General features: G+C 33.4%; 1 protein-coding gene across 1 annotated transcript in view; it reads left to right on the top strand.

Moving 5' to 3' along the window:
• The window catches only part of LOC134252670 (uncharacterized), a 55,108-nt gene extending 45,044 nt beyond the window's left edge, over positions 1-10,064 (top strand). Inside the window, 12 exon segments of the mRNA XM_062735160.1 lie at positions 93-288; positions 608-710; positions 1,479-1,579; positions 2,001-2,114; positions 4,936-5,032; positions 5,115-5,180; positions 5,183-5,238; positions 6,245-6,337; positions 7,299-7,384; positions 7,809-7,902; positions 9,664-9,777; positions 9,896-10,064. Of these exon segments, the coding sequence (XP_062591144.1) occupies positions 93-288; positions 608-710; positions 1,479-1,579; positions 2,001-2,114; positions 4,936-5,032; positions 5,115-5,180; positions 5,183-5,238; positions 6,245-6,337; positions 7,299-7,384; positions 7,809-7,902; positions 9,664-9,777; positions 9,896-10,030 (1,255 nt within the window). The 3' untranslated portion in view covers positions 10,031-10,064.
• The last annotated feature ends 7,821 nt before the right edge of the window (positions 10,065-17,885 follow it).

Here is a 17,885-nt window from a genome sequence, read left to right as displayed (position 1 = left end):
GCTTTGACAAACAGGAAAACATTATAAATCCCATATGTTGAATGTGAGAAATCTATGTAATTTTGTTGTATAAAATTTTTCTTCCCTTAAAGCAAGGATAGGCTGCCTTACTATGAGAGAATCTACAAGAATGTTGTGTCTAGTCAGCCTGAGAGGTATGAGCGGGCCCATCCCCTCTCCCCCACCACGGGGATGCCAGTCACAGAGGGGACCAGCTGGGGAAACCATGAACTGAACATGTTCCATGACCTCGTGGTGATAAGTCGAGGTCAGGACCCACCACGACCTGTAAGTAAAGGTCAAATAGGCATATCACATTGATATAATAGGAACTAAGTGGACCACTTAACATAAGATATAGTTGAACTTGACTGCATTTCCCCTGAGTTTGAGATAAGGTTTGACTGAATTTCTGTTAAGTTTGAGATAATGACGTTTGACTGTATTTTTGTTCCTTTTGAGATAACAAGGATCGACTGTATTTCTGTTAAGTTTGAGAAAACGATGTTTGACTGTATTTCTATTGTGTTTGGCATAACAAGATTTGACTGTATTTCTGTTGAATATGGGTTCACAAGATTTGACTATATTGTCATTGCCACTGTAGGCACTGAGTGAACCTGAGCAGTACCTGGAGAAGATCTGTTATACTCTGGAGATGTTGGACGGAAAACATCGACAACTGGCTGAGGATCTTAACCTTCTGGAATGTAAGGGTCTTAATCAACTAGGAAAGTTTCAAATTCAAAGATATTCACAATAATTATTATTTATTGGTATAAATTGGCCCTAAAGCTCCTGTGATCATTACAACATTCTTATTCGTAATTTTCATGTAAAAACTCTCTTTAGGCAAAATATTATGCATATTTGTATTATTTTAAAATTATGATGAAAAGGCATCTTCACTAGCCAAAGGTTTCTGATACGCTACTCTCCTCATGAACCCTTGGCATACAGTGAAGTCAAAAGACAGGATTGTTTTTGTCACGTGATTTTGAATCCATCAGGTACGCACAGATTGCGTCATCGACAGAAATAAAGATGTGTGTTTAAAAAAATTAAAACAAGGTTTTTTTTTCAAGTATAATTAAGAAGCAATAATTGTGTTGTGTTTATTTATTATTTATAGCACAAATCTGAAGCTTCAATACAGATTCTTAATCACATATTTAGAAGATTTTGGATGACACCATAGCTATTAATAGAATTGCATATTATCTTAAGGATCGTTGTTTACTTGCATTTTTCATTTCCGACATTAAAGAGTCAAGAAGTATCCGGAACGCAAATATCGTCATATACAAAAAACAATTGCTGATTGGTCGACCGGGTGTACTGAATCCCATCAGAACTTGAGAAAAAAAAACAAGTTCTATCAACACCATATGCCAAGGGATTATGAGGAGAGTTGCATATCAGAAACCCTTCGCTAGGGAAGGGAGATGAAAAGGTAGTAAAATATTTCATTTTTGCAGCAAAAAGAATTCAACAGTTAGCTGAGAGGGCACGAAAACTAGTACCTGACATCACATCTGTCCATTTCAAGAAGAAAGAGAAAAAAAGCAAAAAGAAGAAGGTATCATCTCTAGCATAAAATCGGCTAAATTTTAGATTATACGCCTTTCTTATGAGTCCTGGATTATGTACATGCATGGATATACATGTAGAGTATTTCATGGAGCAAAGTCTTTGGGGATTCAATATTACAAATATAGTGAATTGATTTATTGTCCCATTATTTCTTGTGTTTTGTTTCAAATATTTCATAAAAAAATTAAAATTTACCAAACCAGATTAATGTAACACCTGTGAATGTATTCAGTAGCCATACTTAATGAGAAAAATGTGTATGTGTCATGAATTTGCTGTTTATTTAAAGAATTTATTGATATATCAAAGTACATTATGTCCCTAGGACTTGGCAATAATTACGTTTTAAGGTGAAGCCTTATGCATCCCATTGTATGATTGATTGACCTCATGTTTGGATTTTTTAGAAAAAGAAGAACAAGGTAGAACAGGAGGAAATTCCAGCCAAGGTCATTTTGTCTCGTGCTGACATCACTGATGACGTCATTGTCAGTAGAATTGATGACAAACTGCTCAAAAAGGTTGGTTCCATCAATTGGATGATATACGAGGGTTGTTCGAAAAGTACCTGGACAATGTCAATCTTCGTTATATTACTCACTGGAAATTTAAAATAAGCACATTATAATATGTAAAAATATTTGTTTTGTTGATGTGTGAAGTTTCATTCCATTCAATTTAACAGAAATCAATTTATTTCATTTTAAACTCGACATGTTTTGTACCCGCGGAGCACCCTTAATGGCAATGTAACGTCAAAACATAGTGTCAAGAATTTCTCAAAAATACTATCCAGGACCTATACATTTCATACAGTATAATCCAATGCCCATTCATTAAATCCCTTTTCTAATACTTGACATTTGTTTTTTAAGAATTGATCTCGTTGTATAATTTCCTTTGTTAAGGTTTTAATTTCTTTTATTACTTAACTCTGCTTTCACAGGATAAGCAACTCTGAAGCGCCTATGTCTTTCCTTGACGTTCCAACTTTTTAAGGTTTTCTTAAGATTTTTACAGTTAAACCGTTTCTTCACAGATCATCCTTATCCGATACAGAGCCTGTCACTCAAATACTGCCAGTACTAATTGTACACACATGCGTAACTCGTTTGAGACATATTTTCTTGATTCCTTCAACATTTTTAGAGTTAATTCAGGATTTTCCCTGAGTAAAACACAAATTTGCATCGTTATCTGCTGCTCCGTGATATTTTAAAACGTCATCATTTTTTGTTGTTTTCAATAAGGACTACCTATCTTCTCAAGTTGATTTCTTTTTGACAAAGCAAAATATTAAACCATAATTTGGTATAAGAATCGATGTAACAATTCTTAAGTTGAATTTCTAAGTTGTTTTTCGATTTTGATTCATTTTACAGATAATTTGACTATAAACATTATTTAGTGTATTGTCTGTAACTGACTAAATTTTGACCTGCTCCGCGATCCGATTTTTGCATTTTTAAAATCTGGATAAGTTTTGTATATCGTAATATTTTGAAAAAAATTAATACAAATCATTTGGATTTATTGTAAAAATATTTCTACCAAATTTGGATAACATATGACGTCAAATAAAAAAGATATGACAGTTGTCCACGAACTTTTCGAACAACCCTCGTACTTGTGTGTCTTTTAAAATGCCTTTATAACTTAGTTTTAAGCACTATTTACAAAACTTGATTGCATGCACATGTATATACTATTTGAGACAAATGTTCAGCCATATACTGTAAACCAACAATTATCCACATCATCACAGTTTGTCAGTTTGAAATTCATGTATCTATGACCATTCATTTTTGTGACTGAATGAACATAAAACTTCTAAAATGACTAATACATGTACAAATATACAGTGATTATACAAAGAGAGAAAAAGATCTTTTTATGCCCCGCCATGAATATGGCCGGGGCATATAGTGTTTGTCATGTCCATCTTCCGTCCTTCTGTCCTTCCGTCACACTTTGCGTTTAGCTCTGTTCAAAGCTAAGTTACAAAGAAACTATCCAAGATATTTTCATCAAACTTCATATGCTGATAGATACTGATGAGAGCTATGCAACTGCATCAACATTTTTTACCTTGACCTTTCCTTTGACCTTGACCTCATTTTTCTTAAATTAGTGTTTAGCTCAGTTTTAAACATACCATTCAAGATGGTGTTATCAAACTTCACAAGTGGATACAAACTTGCAAGGATGATGCATCTAGGGATGAACACTACCAGACTTGCTTCGGATGCTGGATCTGACCTACATTTTCCAGATGAGTGACCAGATTTTGGAGTTTTTGGAGCAGGTCCATTCCTAAGGAACTATAAGCCCAACTTGGACCAAACTTGCATGGATGATGCATCTAGGGATGGACACTACCAGACTTGCTTCAGATGCTGGATCTGACCTATATTTTCATTCCCAAGTAACTATAAGTCCTACCTGAACCAAACTTGCATGGATGATGCATCTAGGGATGGACATTACCAGACTTGCTTCAGATGCTGGATCTGACCTATAATTTCATTCCCTAGTAACTGTAAGTCCTACCTGAACCAAACTTGCATGGATGATGCATCTAGGGATGGACACTACCAGACTTGCTTCGGATGCTGGATCTGACCTATATTTTCATTCCCAAGTAACTATAAGCCCTACCTGAACCAAACTTTCATGTATGATGCATCTAGGGATGGACACTACCAGACTTGCTTCGGATGCTGAATCTGACCTATATTTTCATTCCCAAGTAACTATAAGCCCTACCTGAACCAAACTTGCATGGATGATGCATCTAGGGATGGACACTACCAGACTTGCTTCAGATGCTGGATCTGACCTATATTTTCATTCCCAAGTAACTATAAGCCCTACCTGAACCAAACTTGCATGGATGATGCATCTAGGGATGCACACTACCAGACTTGCTTCGGATGCTGGATCTGCCCTATATTTTCATTCCCAAGTAACTATAAGCCCTACCTGAACCAAACTTGCATGGATGATGCATCTAGGGATGGACACTACCAGACTTGCTTCGGATGCTGGATCTGACCTATATTTTCATTCTCAAGTAACTATAAGCCCTACCTGAATCAAACTTGCATGGATGATGCAGCTAGGGATGGACACTACCAGTCTTGCTTCGGATGCTGGATCTGACCTACATTTTTATTCCCTAGTAACTATAAGCCCTACTTGAACCAAACTGATCAAATTTTATACAAATTTTCATGTTGTTTTACTAATATATCCTGGGGCATTCATGTCCTATGGACATATTTCTAGTCATTTCTTTCTCCAAAGTTGTTGATGTATATGTATTTTTACCTTCTATTTAAGCTTATGAAAGAGCCTGCTCAACACCAGCTGAACTGTGAAATAGAAAGGTGTACAGAAAAACTAGCCAATATAGAGGACAGATTGATTCAATTAGAAGGTAAGAGCAGTAACTCTGTATATTTTAAATTGATTTCTCTTTGCATTTTTTTTCCCCTCATTGTCTGAACGTTATTTTTCAGGTGAGAAGAACATCATAGGAATGTACTGCATGGAGCTTTTTTTCGAGGCCCAGAATGACAACAATAAACCCCGAAATTCCGAAGGCAACAGAGTTTTTTGTATAAGACGCTCCACCCAGATCCAGTAAGTGTACAATGTACCTTAAAAGCAAAAAGTCCTTTAGATGAAATGAAAGTGTGACAGATGACAACTAGAGTTGCTGGTCCTTTCTTATGCCTTGAAGTGGATATGTTTTGGACTCCAGGGTTGTGGTTAACCACTCGCCCACTCGCCAATGCGATTAAAATTTCAAGTGGGGCGATGAAGAAATCAAAATTTGATCGCCCACATGGTGAACGTCTTGATCCCAGAACATGACCGTGCTTTGCTTGTATTTTTAAAATCCATTTCCTTTTTTCATAACAAACACTACGCTAACCATGACTTTTGGTGTCGTGTGCAAACTATTACAATTGTATATGATACAAGCACTCGCATGACCTAGATGTATGCCCTAGTGAAACCAATAATGTGGCGGTTTATATTGATGGGGTAAAGAAAAAAACCAAAAACGTACTGCACAACCGCAAGTAAAATTATTTTACCTGTGTTCAATTTGAATGTTATTATTTATTTATGAAAAATAAAGTGTTATATATACAAAGAAAAGCAGCGTTTTCAACTATTTTGTTGATGAGGTATGTGGGCCCGTAAATCACATTGTGGGACCCTAAACTTTGAAAAGTAATGGGCCCACATGGCTCCTAGGATGTAAATGGTTAACCACAACCCTGGACTCTCTGTTTAAATTAAAATCCAGTTCTTTGTAAAATGTTTACCTAATTTCTTGTTATGCCCCAGGATTGATAGATCGGGGCGTATAAATTTTTTTTTCTGTCTGTTTGTCTTTTTATCTGTTTGTCTGTCTGTCTGTTGTCAACTTTAACCTTCACCATAATTTTTTAACCATGAAAGATAGAGACTTCATATTTGGTATGCATACTCCACTTATTACGTTCTTTCAAATGAACCAAGGTCAATGACCTTGTGACCTTTACTGTGACCTATACAATAAAAATAGCTTTTTTCGATTTTGTTGCCACCAGGGGCATAGTGTTTCACAAACACATTTTGTTGATTTATCTTTTAGGATGTAGAAATGAATAAAGAGGAACTTGAGGGAGCTCTGCAGATTGTCAATCACAACTTGTTGTCACAGAATGAATTTAGCTATCTGTACCATGTGAGTATGGATACTTGTAAAAATATGATACTATGTATTCTATAATGAGAATCTTTACAACCCCTACATACAAACTGGAGGGTAGATACAGAAATCACAATATTCAGTATGTTTATGGACTTAATTGGTGGGGGTATTTGTCAAGATCAGGGTTTTAGAAATCTAAAAATTTAGTCATGGCCATATTTTCAAAGCAAAAGCAAAAGGTTGGATGTGATTAGAGGATATATCCAGTATTTAATGACCATGTACTGTGGTCATTTGGACAAGATCAGTACCATTGTGTTGGAATTGTAAAATAGATCATTTGGATTTAAGGGGATATTAGTCTTATAGGGACAGTTTTAGACAATGTTTTTGTGAAATAAACATATAATTACAACTGATTTGTACAGTTATGTTATTAAGTCAGAAAAGTTTTTTTGTTATAGTTTTCTTCACCTTAAATCAATGGTTTTTCTCTGAAACTTGGGGTAAGGCCAAAAAAAATTAATCAATAGTTTCTCAGGCACCGCCGCATCAGTTCAAAAACGGCCGCATTGATTATTTTTATTGAAAAGGGAAATAACTCAATTTTCTATTTTTCCAAGTTGAAAAAGAAAATCGAGTTATTCCCCTTTTCATAAATGCTAAGAATTATTAGAAATTATGAGGAAAAACAATACATTTCTTCTAAATTTTCAACATTTTATGAATTAACTTTTAAATAAATGTTTGGAGTAACATTATTTAAAGTTGAATACATATTATAACCAATTTCAGAGAACAAAAATTAAGAATTGGTAGATATTATCATTTTATTGAACAAATGGCTTAAAAAAGGTCTTAAACCTGCTTCAAAAAAAAAAAAGCCTGCCTGCCGCATTGCATTCTGATTTTTTTTGGGCCTAAGAAACTATTGATTAATTTTTTTTGGCCTAAGATTACCTTTTTTAACCATGAGTTCCCTTTTTTCTTCTAGATACTGAATTTGACAGGAAGGAGAAAGATAAACTTTAAGTTGTTCTGTGTGATAGCAGCCTTATCAGAGAGGATCACCCACATGGAGTAAGTGTACATACTGGATATATACTGAGTACATAGCTTGACTGTGACACAATGATGTAAACAGTAATTTTAGTCAAGTAGAGACTTCCTCAATGTAGAACCCTGCTCATGACATAGACACTGTTTGTTTGTACCCTATCTTTCCATGAAGTATTTCTTTAAAAGTGAAATATTTATCTGAAATGAAGAATGACCTTGACATTAATTTCTCCTTTTTTCCTGTTTGAATTTTCTTTGGGAGAAAAAAAAATCATATTTACAGTTCAAGTTTTAGTATAAAAAATATTGGGACAGAGACGATAAAATTTGGAATTTTTTTTTATAACTTTATCCATGAGTTTGCAATTGTTTAAAGACAAATATATGCAATGTAAATAAATCACCAATGCAGTAATAGTTCATTTTTATTCCCTTCTTGTTTTAGCCCTGTTATTCGAGATCTTCTAAACAAAGAAAAAGGCTGGAAAAGACAGAGCAATGATTATGAATCTTTAGATGTTAGATTGAACAGGTCAAAGGTTGGTGGATCATTTCTCTGCATTACAAATTATTTTCCTGGAAAATTTTGCATCTTTCTGTGCTGAAGCCATGATATTTTGGGGAAAAAACCTTTGTTTTTCAATTTAAATGTTTTTTTTTTAGCTCACCTGAGCCGAAGGCTCAAGTGAGCTTTTCTGATCAAAAATTGTCCGTTATCTGTCGTTGTCGTCGTCGGCGTCGGCATTGTCGTAAACTTTTTACATTTTCATCTTCTTCTCAAGAACCACTGAGCCAATTTCAACCAAACTTGCCACAAAGTATCCTTAGGTGAAGGGGATTTAAGTTTGTTCAAATGAAGGGCCACACCCTTTTCCAAGGGGAGATAATTATGAATTAGAGAAAAATTAATGGCGTTTTTAAAAAATCTTCTTCTTAAGAACCACTGGGCCAGGAAAGATATAACTCATGGAATCATCCTTAGGTAGTGTAGATTCAAGTTTGTTCAAATCATGACCCCCAGGGGTAGGGTGGGGCCAAAATGGCCTATCAAAGTTTAACATAGGAATATAAAGGAAAAATCTTTAAAAATCTTCTTCTCAAGAACCACTTGGCCAGGAAAGATGAAACTCATATGGAATCATCCTCAGGTAGTGTAGATTCAAATTTGTTCAAATCATGACCCCCGGGGATAGGATGGGGCCATAATAGCTGATAAAAGTTTTACATAGGAGTCTGTGGGAAAAATTTTTAAAAATCTTCTTCTCAAGAATCATTGAGCCAGGAAAGATGAAACTGATGTGAAATCATCCTCAGGTACTGTCGATTCAAGTTTGTTCAAATCATGACCCCGGGGTAGGGTGGGGCCACAATGGCCGATCAAAGTTCTACATAGGAGTATATGGGAAAAATCTTTAAAAATCTTCTCAAGAACCACTGGGCCAGGAAAGATGAAACTCATGTGGAATCATCCTCAGGTAGTGTAGATTCAAGTTTGTTCAAATCATGACCCCTGGGGGTAGGGTGGGGTCAATACGGCCGATCAAAGTTTTACATAGAAATATGTAGGAAAAATCTTTTAAAATCTTCTTCTCAAGAACCATTGAGACAGGGAAGATGAAACTCATATGAAATTATCCTCAGGTAGTGAAGATTTAAGTTTGTACAAATCGTGACCCCCGGGGTAGGGTGGGGCCAAAATGGCAAATTAAAGTTTTACATAGGAATAAATAGGGAAATCTTTAAACATTTTCTTCTCAAGTACTGCAAAGCCATGATTTGTGATATTTATATGGAATAATCCTCAGGTAGTGTTGATTCTAGTTTGTTCAAATCATGACCCCCTGGGGGGTTAAAATTCAAGCCCCCCTCCCCCAAACCTCTGTAAACTTTCAGTTCTGATCTGATATGTGCTTTTTCCTAACCGTTGTGCTCAGGTGAGCGATGTGGCCCCTGGGCCTCTTGTTTCTTGATATTTCACTTGGAAACATATATCTTTCTGTATTAAGGTGTTGTCACTAAAAAATTTAGTTAAAAAATTGTGATTTTCTCATCTTACTTGATTAAAACATGAGCCCAGTGCAAGTGTCCTCATATTGCACTTTCAAAGAAGTGTTTGAACGATTAAGCAATTTCCCCTTCCTTTTTAATGACTGTTTACATATTACTAGTATACGAGTATTACATGTACATTCCATTAGGTTAGTTAAGCCAACTTTTTAAAATTTTGAAAATGATGAACATAAGTTGAATAAATCCAAGTTAATAAATGATTTTGACACATTTTATTTTGGGGTTTTTAGGAGCTGTTTCAGTTGCTGGATGAGGGGGATTCCGTTCCTTTTGGGAATGCCCTGGCCTCGAGTCTGGCCGTGGAGCTCACTGCAGGGGGTCTGTCACCCGAACTGACCAGTTATGTAAGTAGTCTGTGAATATAAATATTTCTCCAGAAACTTGTAATTTCAGCAAAGGATATGTGCATATTTCAAGTTCTATTTCAGTGTGTTATTTATTCCATCTTTTTTCCCCCTTTAGGTAATGGGCAAGTTCAACAGAGAGGGCAAAGGCTATGTGGATTTTCTAGACTATGTCACTTATGTTCCATTGTTTATTGAAATTCATGAGAAAATTATAAATGATCCACTGTGTTCCACTGTGAGGATCCAATAAATCAAAATAGGATTAAAAAAAATGACAAGATATCAATGTATTGAGAAAAGAAACACTTCAAAATTAGTTTGACAATCTTTTTCGACCCAAGACTTTGTTTTACCAATGTAATAATCATTGGTTAAATGTGATGAAAAACAACAACAACAAAGATCAAATTATAGCATCTAGATGAAACTTGTGTACACTGTAATTTGTATTAACAAAATTTGTGCAATACAAAATTTTGTGCAATTATTACTTTTTGGAAATACATATTACTGTAAATCACATTATATTTGCGAGAACTTTATTTTCGCGTAATTACGCGAGACAGTGTGCTCGCGAAAATTTGATTCTCGCGTATAATAGCATTCCTCAAGATTATATAGAGCAATAACCACAATTCGTGAAAATTATGTCTCGCTAAACAAGAGTCAATGACTATCTCGCGAAAATAAGGTGTCGCAAAAATTGAGTGATCTACAGTATTATACCCTTGTCCTTTAGATCAGAATTTTTTTTAAATATCAGGTTGTCGAGTTTCAAGAAAACATTCAATTTCTTTGTATATTTATACCTCGTATTATAAAATATAGTATATTTATAGGAAGTTAATAGAAATGCTTTCAACTTAAGGGAAGTACATTTTAAATTAAAAAACAAAAATATTTGAATATTATCTCAATTTTACAAAAATTGCAAAATACAACTAGGATTGAAATTGCTATGGGGAAAGAGATGTGACTGTAAAATTAAAAATTTTCATTTGACAACAAATTTGACTTTGACCTTGTCAAAATGACCTTGGTTTAGGTTTGGACAATGGTAACCTTTGCAGAGCATGAATATCTTAATTTCGCTATTAACAATTTATTAGTGAGTGTGAAGAATTAAAGACTTTTTAAAATTACTGTTACTAGGACTTTGACCAAGTAATCTTTAAACCAGGATCATACGTATAATTTGCTTTGACAATTTAGGAATTGTCGAATGTTTATTTATAAGTTGGTATTCTTATGTGTGTACATGCATTTCATGGTACACATTTCTGTGGTTTTAGGATTGTACTTCAGTGGGTGGAAAAAAAACTAGACATGATGTATTTTCTGTTATTCATAATATTTGGAGTTGAAAAATTATGTTTTTCTCCAGAAAATTCCATTTCCATTTCTTACTGATCAACACGAAGAAATGTACATTGGGGCATTCATTTTGTTTTGTTTTTTTTAATACAATTTAGTGTAACACAACAGCAAATCTATTGTTTATGAAATCTTTTTGATAAACACTTAGCAATTAGATAATGCAACTGCAATTTTATAATTACTATTACTCTAGCTGAACAATATGCATTGTGATGATTGCTGTATGAATTTCGTGATTGTGGCATTACATAAAGTAAACAGTATGAAGATGGTGTGGGCTTATGAATGGTTAGAAGCAATAATTTTAAAACTTTTATGTTTACAAATGTTTACTTTGCCTCTGGTAGATTAGTTATTTTTGTATCTTGTATAGATATTACACAGCTATATACTGTTATGGAGCACGACTTAGCCTACAATGTCAGTATTAATTCATTACTGTGATAAAAGGATTTTACAGTCACAATTTCATGATTTAAATATAGTGATTTTATACTAAAAAAAGACTTACTTATATGATTGTTGAAGATTTATTTTGTTGTTGATTGTAACTGGTGCATTTTCCTGTCATATTTGGAGAAATTATTATATGCTCTTTTTCTATCAGTATTATAAAATTGTCATTTTAGGAACTGTAATATATGAAAGTTCAAGTTTTGAATTTTTAAAGCTTTTGGTTCATACTATATCTTTATAATCTAGTTGTATCATTATTGTCTTTTATACTGATAATTAAAAACACTTATTTCCTCTCCTTGTTATAATTAATTTTTAAAATAATTTGTGTGCAGATAAAGTCTTTCCAGGAATATGAAGGAACTTGTAAACATTTCAATAGTATGATCTAGATACTGTCATAAGACAGTAAAACCTGCACATACGTTTTCCCCTAAATGTAAGCTAGCTTCCTTGTTTTTTGGGTAGCCAAGAAGCCACAATAACTACAATGTATTATATAACTTGCTTGAAAAGTATATTACATGTATCAAACTGAGCCAAACTTGCCCAAGTACTTGTAATCGTATGGTACACGATCCTCTTATTTTAAGAATACCTGACCAGTTTGAAGTTAAAAATCGTAATGAAATAAATTCTGATTCTAAAAGAAAGTTTCACTTACCTTCCAAATGATGATTTTGGGCTGTGTCAAATGTATGAGGAGTTCTTGGAACCAGATTTCTGTTAAAATTGTAGTTGTTACTGAAAAGTCTTAAAAAGTCTTAAAACACACTGACTATCATATATCACACCGCAAGATGAATTGGTTACTGCTTAAATTGCAAGAAGGGTTTGAGGAAGAAGAAATAGTGACAGATGGACAGACAGATGGATAAGGATAAAAACAGCCTAAAGTATTCTTACCACAAATGATACAATGCATCCAGCACCAGATTTTTGTGCATCTTTTTTTATCCCCAACTAGCCCATGTTGAAAATAAAAATCCCGAAACCTTACATTCCAGGCAACGACCAATCAACTTCCAACGATTATATAGCTTCTGTATAAAATGTAAAAGGAGTTCTGGAAAAGAGAGTTTCTTTGGTTAAAGGAACTTCTTTTTTCGATCCTGGTCCATATATCAAAAATAAAAAATCCAATACCTTATTGCACATCTACAGGGCACTAACAATTACAAATGTACATTTCTAAGGATGATTTAGCTTGTTTTTGTTTTTTTTTTAAATAAAATAGTTTTCGCCCTGTATTCAACTTAAGGGCGAAAAATAGGTAACATTTGAAACTTTAGGGACTACAAACCCTAGTCAGGAAGGACAACTCTTTAATTTATAATTTGATTCAAAAAGTATTTAAATGAAGCTTGAAAATTAAGTCTTTTCATGCAACAATTTTCATTTATATGCCTCTCAATATGCTTCAAGGTTCTTTGCAAACCTCCATAAATTACTTCTAATTTCATATCATGTTAATAAACATTGGTATTAAAAACGCTTTTTAATAAAATTTTCTACTTTTAAACAGACCTTTCTGAGAAGTTTAAAGAACCTTGAAGCACATTGAGAGGTATATAATAAAAATTGTTGAATGAAAAGATTTAATTTTCAAATTCCTTTAAAACGCTTCATTTAAAGACTTTTGGAATTAAATTATAAATTAAAGAGTTGTCCTTCGGTGGCTGAGGGTCGGAGTCCCTTAATATTGCACATCTACTTTTCCCAAAAATATCTTGCAAAATCCTTTGGCCATTGCGTACTAAGAGTAACAGGTTCTGGTAACAAGAATTATTTTGTAGGAAAAACCTATTCAACCCCCATTTGACTCAAGGATGAAAATTCTTATGCATTCACTAATTCAGAAGTAAAAAAAATTTAGATTACACGATCAGTATGTACTGGTCCTTGCTGATAGAACTGTTAACAACTTTGTGTTTGTTTGAAAAGCTCATTATTAAATTGAATTTTAGATGAACTAGAATTGGATTCTACGAGTGGTAATCCAACTTATACCATATGGGAAATTTGAAATCACAAAATTTTACCAATATCAACAGCATAAAAACTTACGACTTTTTCAACTTTATATACAACCGTTCCCCACGATAAAATAAAGTTCAGGCTTTTTGATATCATTGACAGCTTTTCAATAAAAACGAAACTCGTAAATTTACAAACCTTGTCATTGGCCATTTGCAAAATTTCTTTGTTAAAGACAATCTGATTGTAAACACAAGTACTATGAAGTTGATTTTATAAAAAGATGCTTGAGTTTCTGATTGACAATATCTCTTTGGTTTTTGGAGACAAGGTCCTCCAACAATCTGTTGGAATTTCCATGATAACCATCCTCGCCCCAGAATTTAATTAAACCTATTTTGTATTCATATATTTGAACCAGAATTTAATTAAAAATCTTCTACGTGAAAAGAAGAAAACATCTATTGCATGTGGCTTTAAACTCGACATTTAGATATATTGTCAATTTAAAATGGTTATTTCTAGATACAATTTGTCCCTGATAAGTTGAAATAAAAGGTATACCACAGAGATTGACACATCTATTTCATACTTAGATATTTTACTGGAAAAAGATGTTAATGGTTATCTAACATCCAAGCTTTATGATAAACGTGATGACATTAACTTTTCTATAGTCAACTTCCATTACTTATGCAGCAATATACCTCATCACCTGCATACGAGGTTGATATATCTCTTAGTTGATTCGATACGCTAGAGCATGCTCTAATTATGAACAATTTTTAAATCTACACATACTAGTAGGTAAATTATTGACAAACAAGTTGCTGAAACAAGAATATCAGCAGTCTTATTTAAAGTCATCATTACGTAAGTTTTATGTTCGATACAATGACCTCGTCAACAAATACAATTTATAATTATACGTCAAATGCTGACTGATGCTTTTCCTATTAATTGTCAGGCCATTTTATACACAATAATGACAAGGAGCACACAGCGGGTGTGACCGGTCGGCAGAGGGTGCTCACTCCTCCATGGAAACTTATCCCTCCTCTGATGTTTTGGAGGTCCGTATTTGCTCTGCTTCAAAATTTGTATTGTTTAATGGACTTCTGAGCTTGAATACTGTTCATTATATCCATATATTTCATCCTACGTGAACAGTGTACTTATTCATTAGCAATCCTTTCATAATTTGATTAAAGGCTTAATGGCAGTTGATGTACCTGCAAATTCAAATCAGACGATTAATTAAGTAAAACAATATATTTATAAAAGAGGATTAAATTATAAAATGAAACATAGCATCCATGATGCTTAGAAAATAGGACATGCAACCAAGTTTCTTATTCAATGTATGGCGTAAATTAGTTTGGTGTCATTTAAAGGCACATTGTTTAATACAACATATTACTGGGGAATGAAAGGGTGTTTGTTTGCCTCTGTTACCTCTTTGATTATTATCTTCCCTGAATACTGAATAGAAAGTCTGTTTGATGTTATGAGCTCGGTTGTATTTTATTTTAGGCAAGGAGTTTTGTTTTGGAATGGAAACAATATATAAATATTGCATGTAGTTGAGTCAACTTGAGTGTAACATTGAAAATTTTCACCCCAAGAAAACCATTGTCAACCGAGGCGCAGCCGAATGGTTTTCGAGAGGTGAAAATTTTCAATGTTACACTCAACTACATGCAATATTTATTATATTATACTGAATGTTTTATACAAATACATATTAGAGTGAACCGTGCGCGCATAAAGTCCGCGCAGTCGCTAATTTTTTGGAATATAAAATGACCCGTCGTCAAGCAATGTTGACTGTTGCTACGCAGGAGGGCGTGGCTTCAATATTCAGCGAGTAGTAGGGTTTTTTATCAAATGTTTCTCGACGAATCAGATTCAAATAATTTACATGAAAGTATAATATCAAGGGTTAGCAAATAGTGCTACAGTTTCATATGTTAACCTAGTGTGTAATGTTTTAGCAAAAACAAATTTTATCATTTTTTTTTATTACATAAATCTTAATTCCACAAAGAAAATTTAGGGAGAGAAAGCGTTTGTACACAAATAGAAAATCAGAGATAAGATTTTATAAAATATGTCTTCAGACTCAACCTTATCTTCTGTCCTTGAAATTGGTTTCTGTTGAGATTGAACTTGTTTATTCCGAATTTATCAAACGAGGTAAGTTATAGACAAACAGGTTGGTGAAACAAGAATTTCAACATTCTCGATTGGAGTCATCATTTCGTAAGTCTTTGGCCGATATGACCTTGACAGAAAATACAATCTATCATTATAAGTCGTATGCTGATGGACTGTTATCAAGCTTATTGTTAGAACATTATTTATACACTGACTTGAGAACGTTGTTTTTCTTCGGAATTTCCCGATCATGTCAAAAACACTTACGGCTGATGTGACCAGTCGGCAAGGGATGCTGACTCCTCCGTGACACCTGATCCCATCTCTGAAGATTGAGATGTCCGTGTTTGCTCTGCACCTGATTCGTATTGTTTGAATGGATTTTTAAAGCTTGATATGCACTTCATCATTTCCATATATTTCTTTATATGTACTTCACACCATCTAGAGTTTAATTTCATAGGGGGGGGGGGGATTGTAGTTAGAATGACCAGTCCTCAAAATATAAATAAAATAGAATTAACACCTACTGTATGTGGCTAATTTTTGTAAAGCCATCAGCAGATCGTTAATTGTGAAATGAAATGTAATTCTTGCGAGCAATAATTCCAGCACATTATTGTGTTCATATATCGCATCCCTATTACAACTCACATCGATTGATAAGCATATATGGTTTGATGAAATGAGTAATTGAATCAATGTATTTTTTTTTCATTATAAATGTTTATAATGTTATTCTATGATTGTTTTATAAATATGTCATAACTTTTAATTCAATGTGTGCAGTAATGGATTGAAATAAACATGATTAACATTTATCCAATTATTTCCTTTTATTTGCATTTGGTACTCAGTTAATATTTACATCTTAAATTTTATTCAATATCCAAATATAAATTTTCATTGTTATTGTTTATAATTTAATTCATTGTGTTATAAATATCTGAAGTCTCTCTCTCTCTCTCTCTCTCTCTCTCTCTCTCTCTCTCTCTCTCTCCAATACTTCTGCACAAAATACAATTGTATATATGTCTTGATAATTTCTATTGGCAAAATTTCAGTACGTCCCATTTAACTATCATAATTCTGAGTTGCTTTTCATTAGTTACATAAGCAATTAAGATCAAGGCATTAAAACTTGTAAGGCAGAAGTTTTTGATGGTACAGATTAAAAGACTCGTGTCTTTAAGAGAACATGATTGCTCCAAGATATCAGTGTTTTTAACAAAATGTTTTGGTATTTTTGATAACTATCAAAGGAAGATGATGAAAAACTAAGATGTCAGTTGAGACAATGGTTTTAGACAAACAAATGAAGCTTTAAACATCTTCACTTTCGACAATCTCTATATTTGACTTGTATTGAACACTCATGCCTCGAAGTAGTATCTTCTGATGGCGCAAAGTATTATGATCACTTATGGTTCTAAAGCTTCTTTTTTCAAGGAGAACATTTCTTTGAAATCTTTTTAAGGCTCTTGATCATTTATGCTATGCTTCATGCATTTGTACTTTAACCCCCTTCCCCGCAGTCACGCATTTTAACGCATATACCATTTCCTATTTCTGACGCAAAATCACGCATTTACCGTTTCCCCGCAATCACGCATTTTCACGCACTTTAAAAAGTTCATTAAATCTTCAATTTATTGCCAAATTCCAACTATTTCATACTTGCTTAATCTCATAAAATAAGAAAAAATTATTTTCAAATTAAAATATTACGTCATGATATTATTTACGCCAAACTTTAGAGAAACTTGTACCCCGCCAGAAAGTGCTTGCGGGGAAATGGTAACGTAATATTTCGATGACGTGAGGATTCAGTTTATTTTGCATATCAATTTTGTAAGTTGTAAAGTGATAAACAAAATTGCATATTTATGTCAAAAACACGTCAATATTTCTAACTTGCAGCAAAATATAAAGTGTTATGCAGAAAAAAATTAGTAGATTTTAAAAAGATTTTAAATAAAATTTCTTGAAAAAAATTAACAAAACGAAACATTTATTCAGTTCACAAATTACTACATTGTTGACGATTTCAAATAATTTAGTCAAATAATTTCAAGAAATTGGTTCTCTCAAGATAAAGCACTAGTATTTCATCTGTTCATAGTCATGATAGTTGTAGT

Source organism: Saccostrea cucullata, unplaced genomic scaffold (assembly GCF_032062105.1).
Source record: "Saccostrea cucullata isolate Sc308-1 unplaced genomic scaffold, CSIRO_AGI_Scuc_v1 ctg99, whole genome shotgun sequence".
Lineage (NCBI taxonomy): Eukaryota > Metazoa > Mollusca > Bivalvia > Ostreida > Ostreidae > Saccostrea > Saccostrea cuccullata.
The sequence above is the reverse complement of the archived record's forward strand: the minus strand, read 5'-3'. Positions and strand labels throughout refer to the sequence as shown.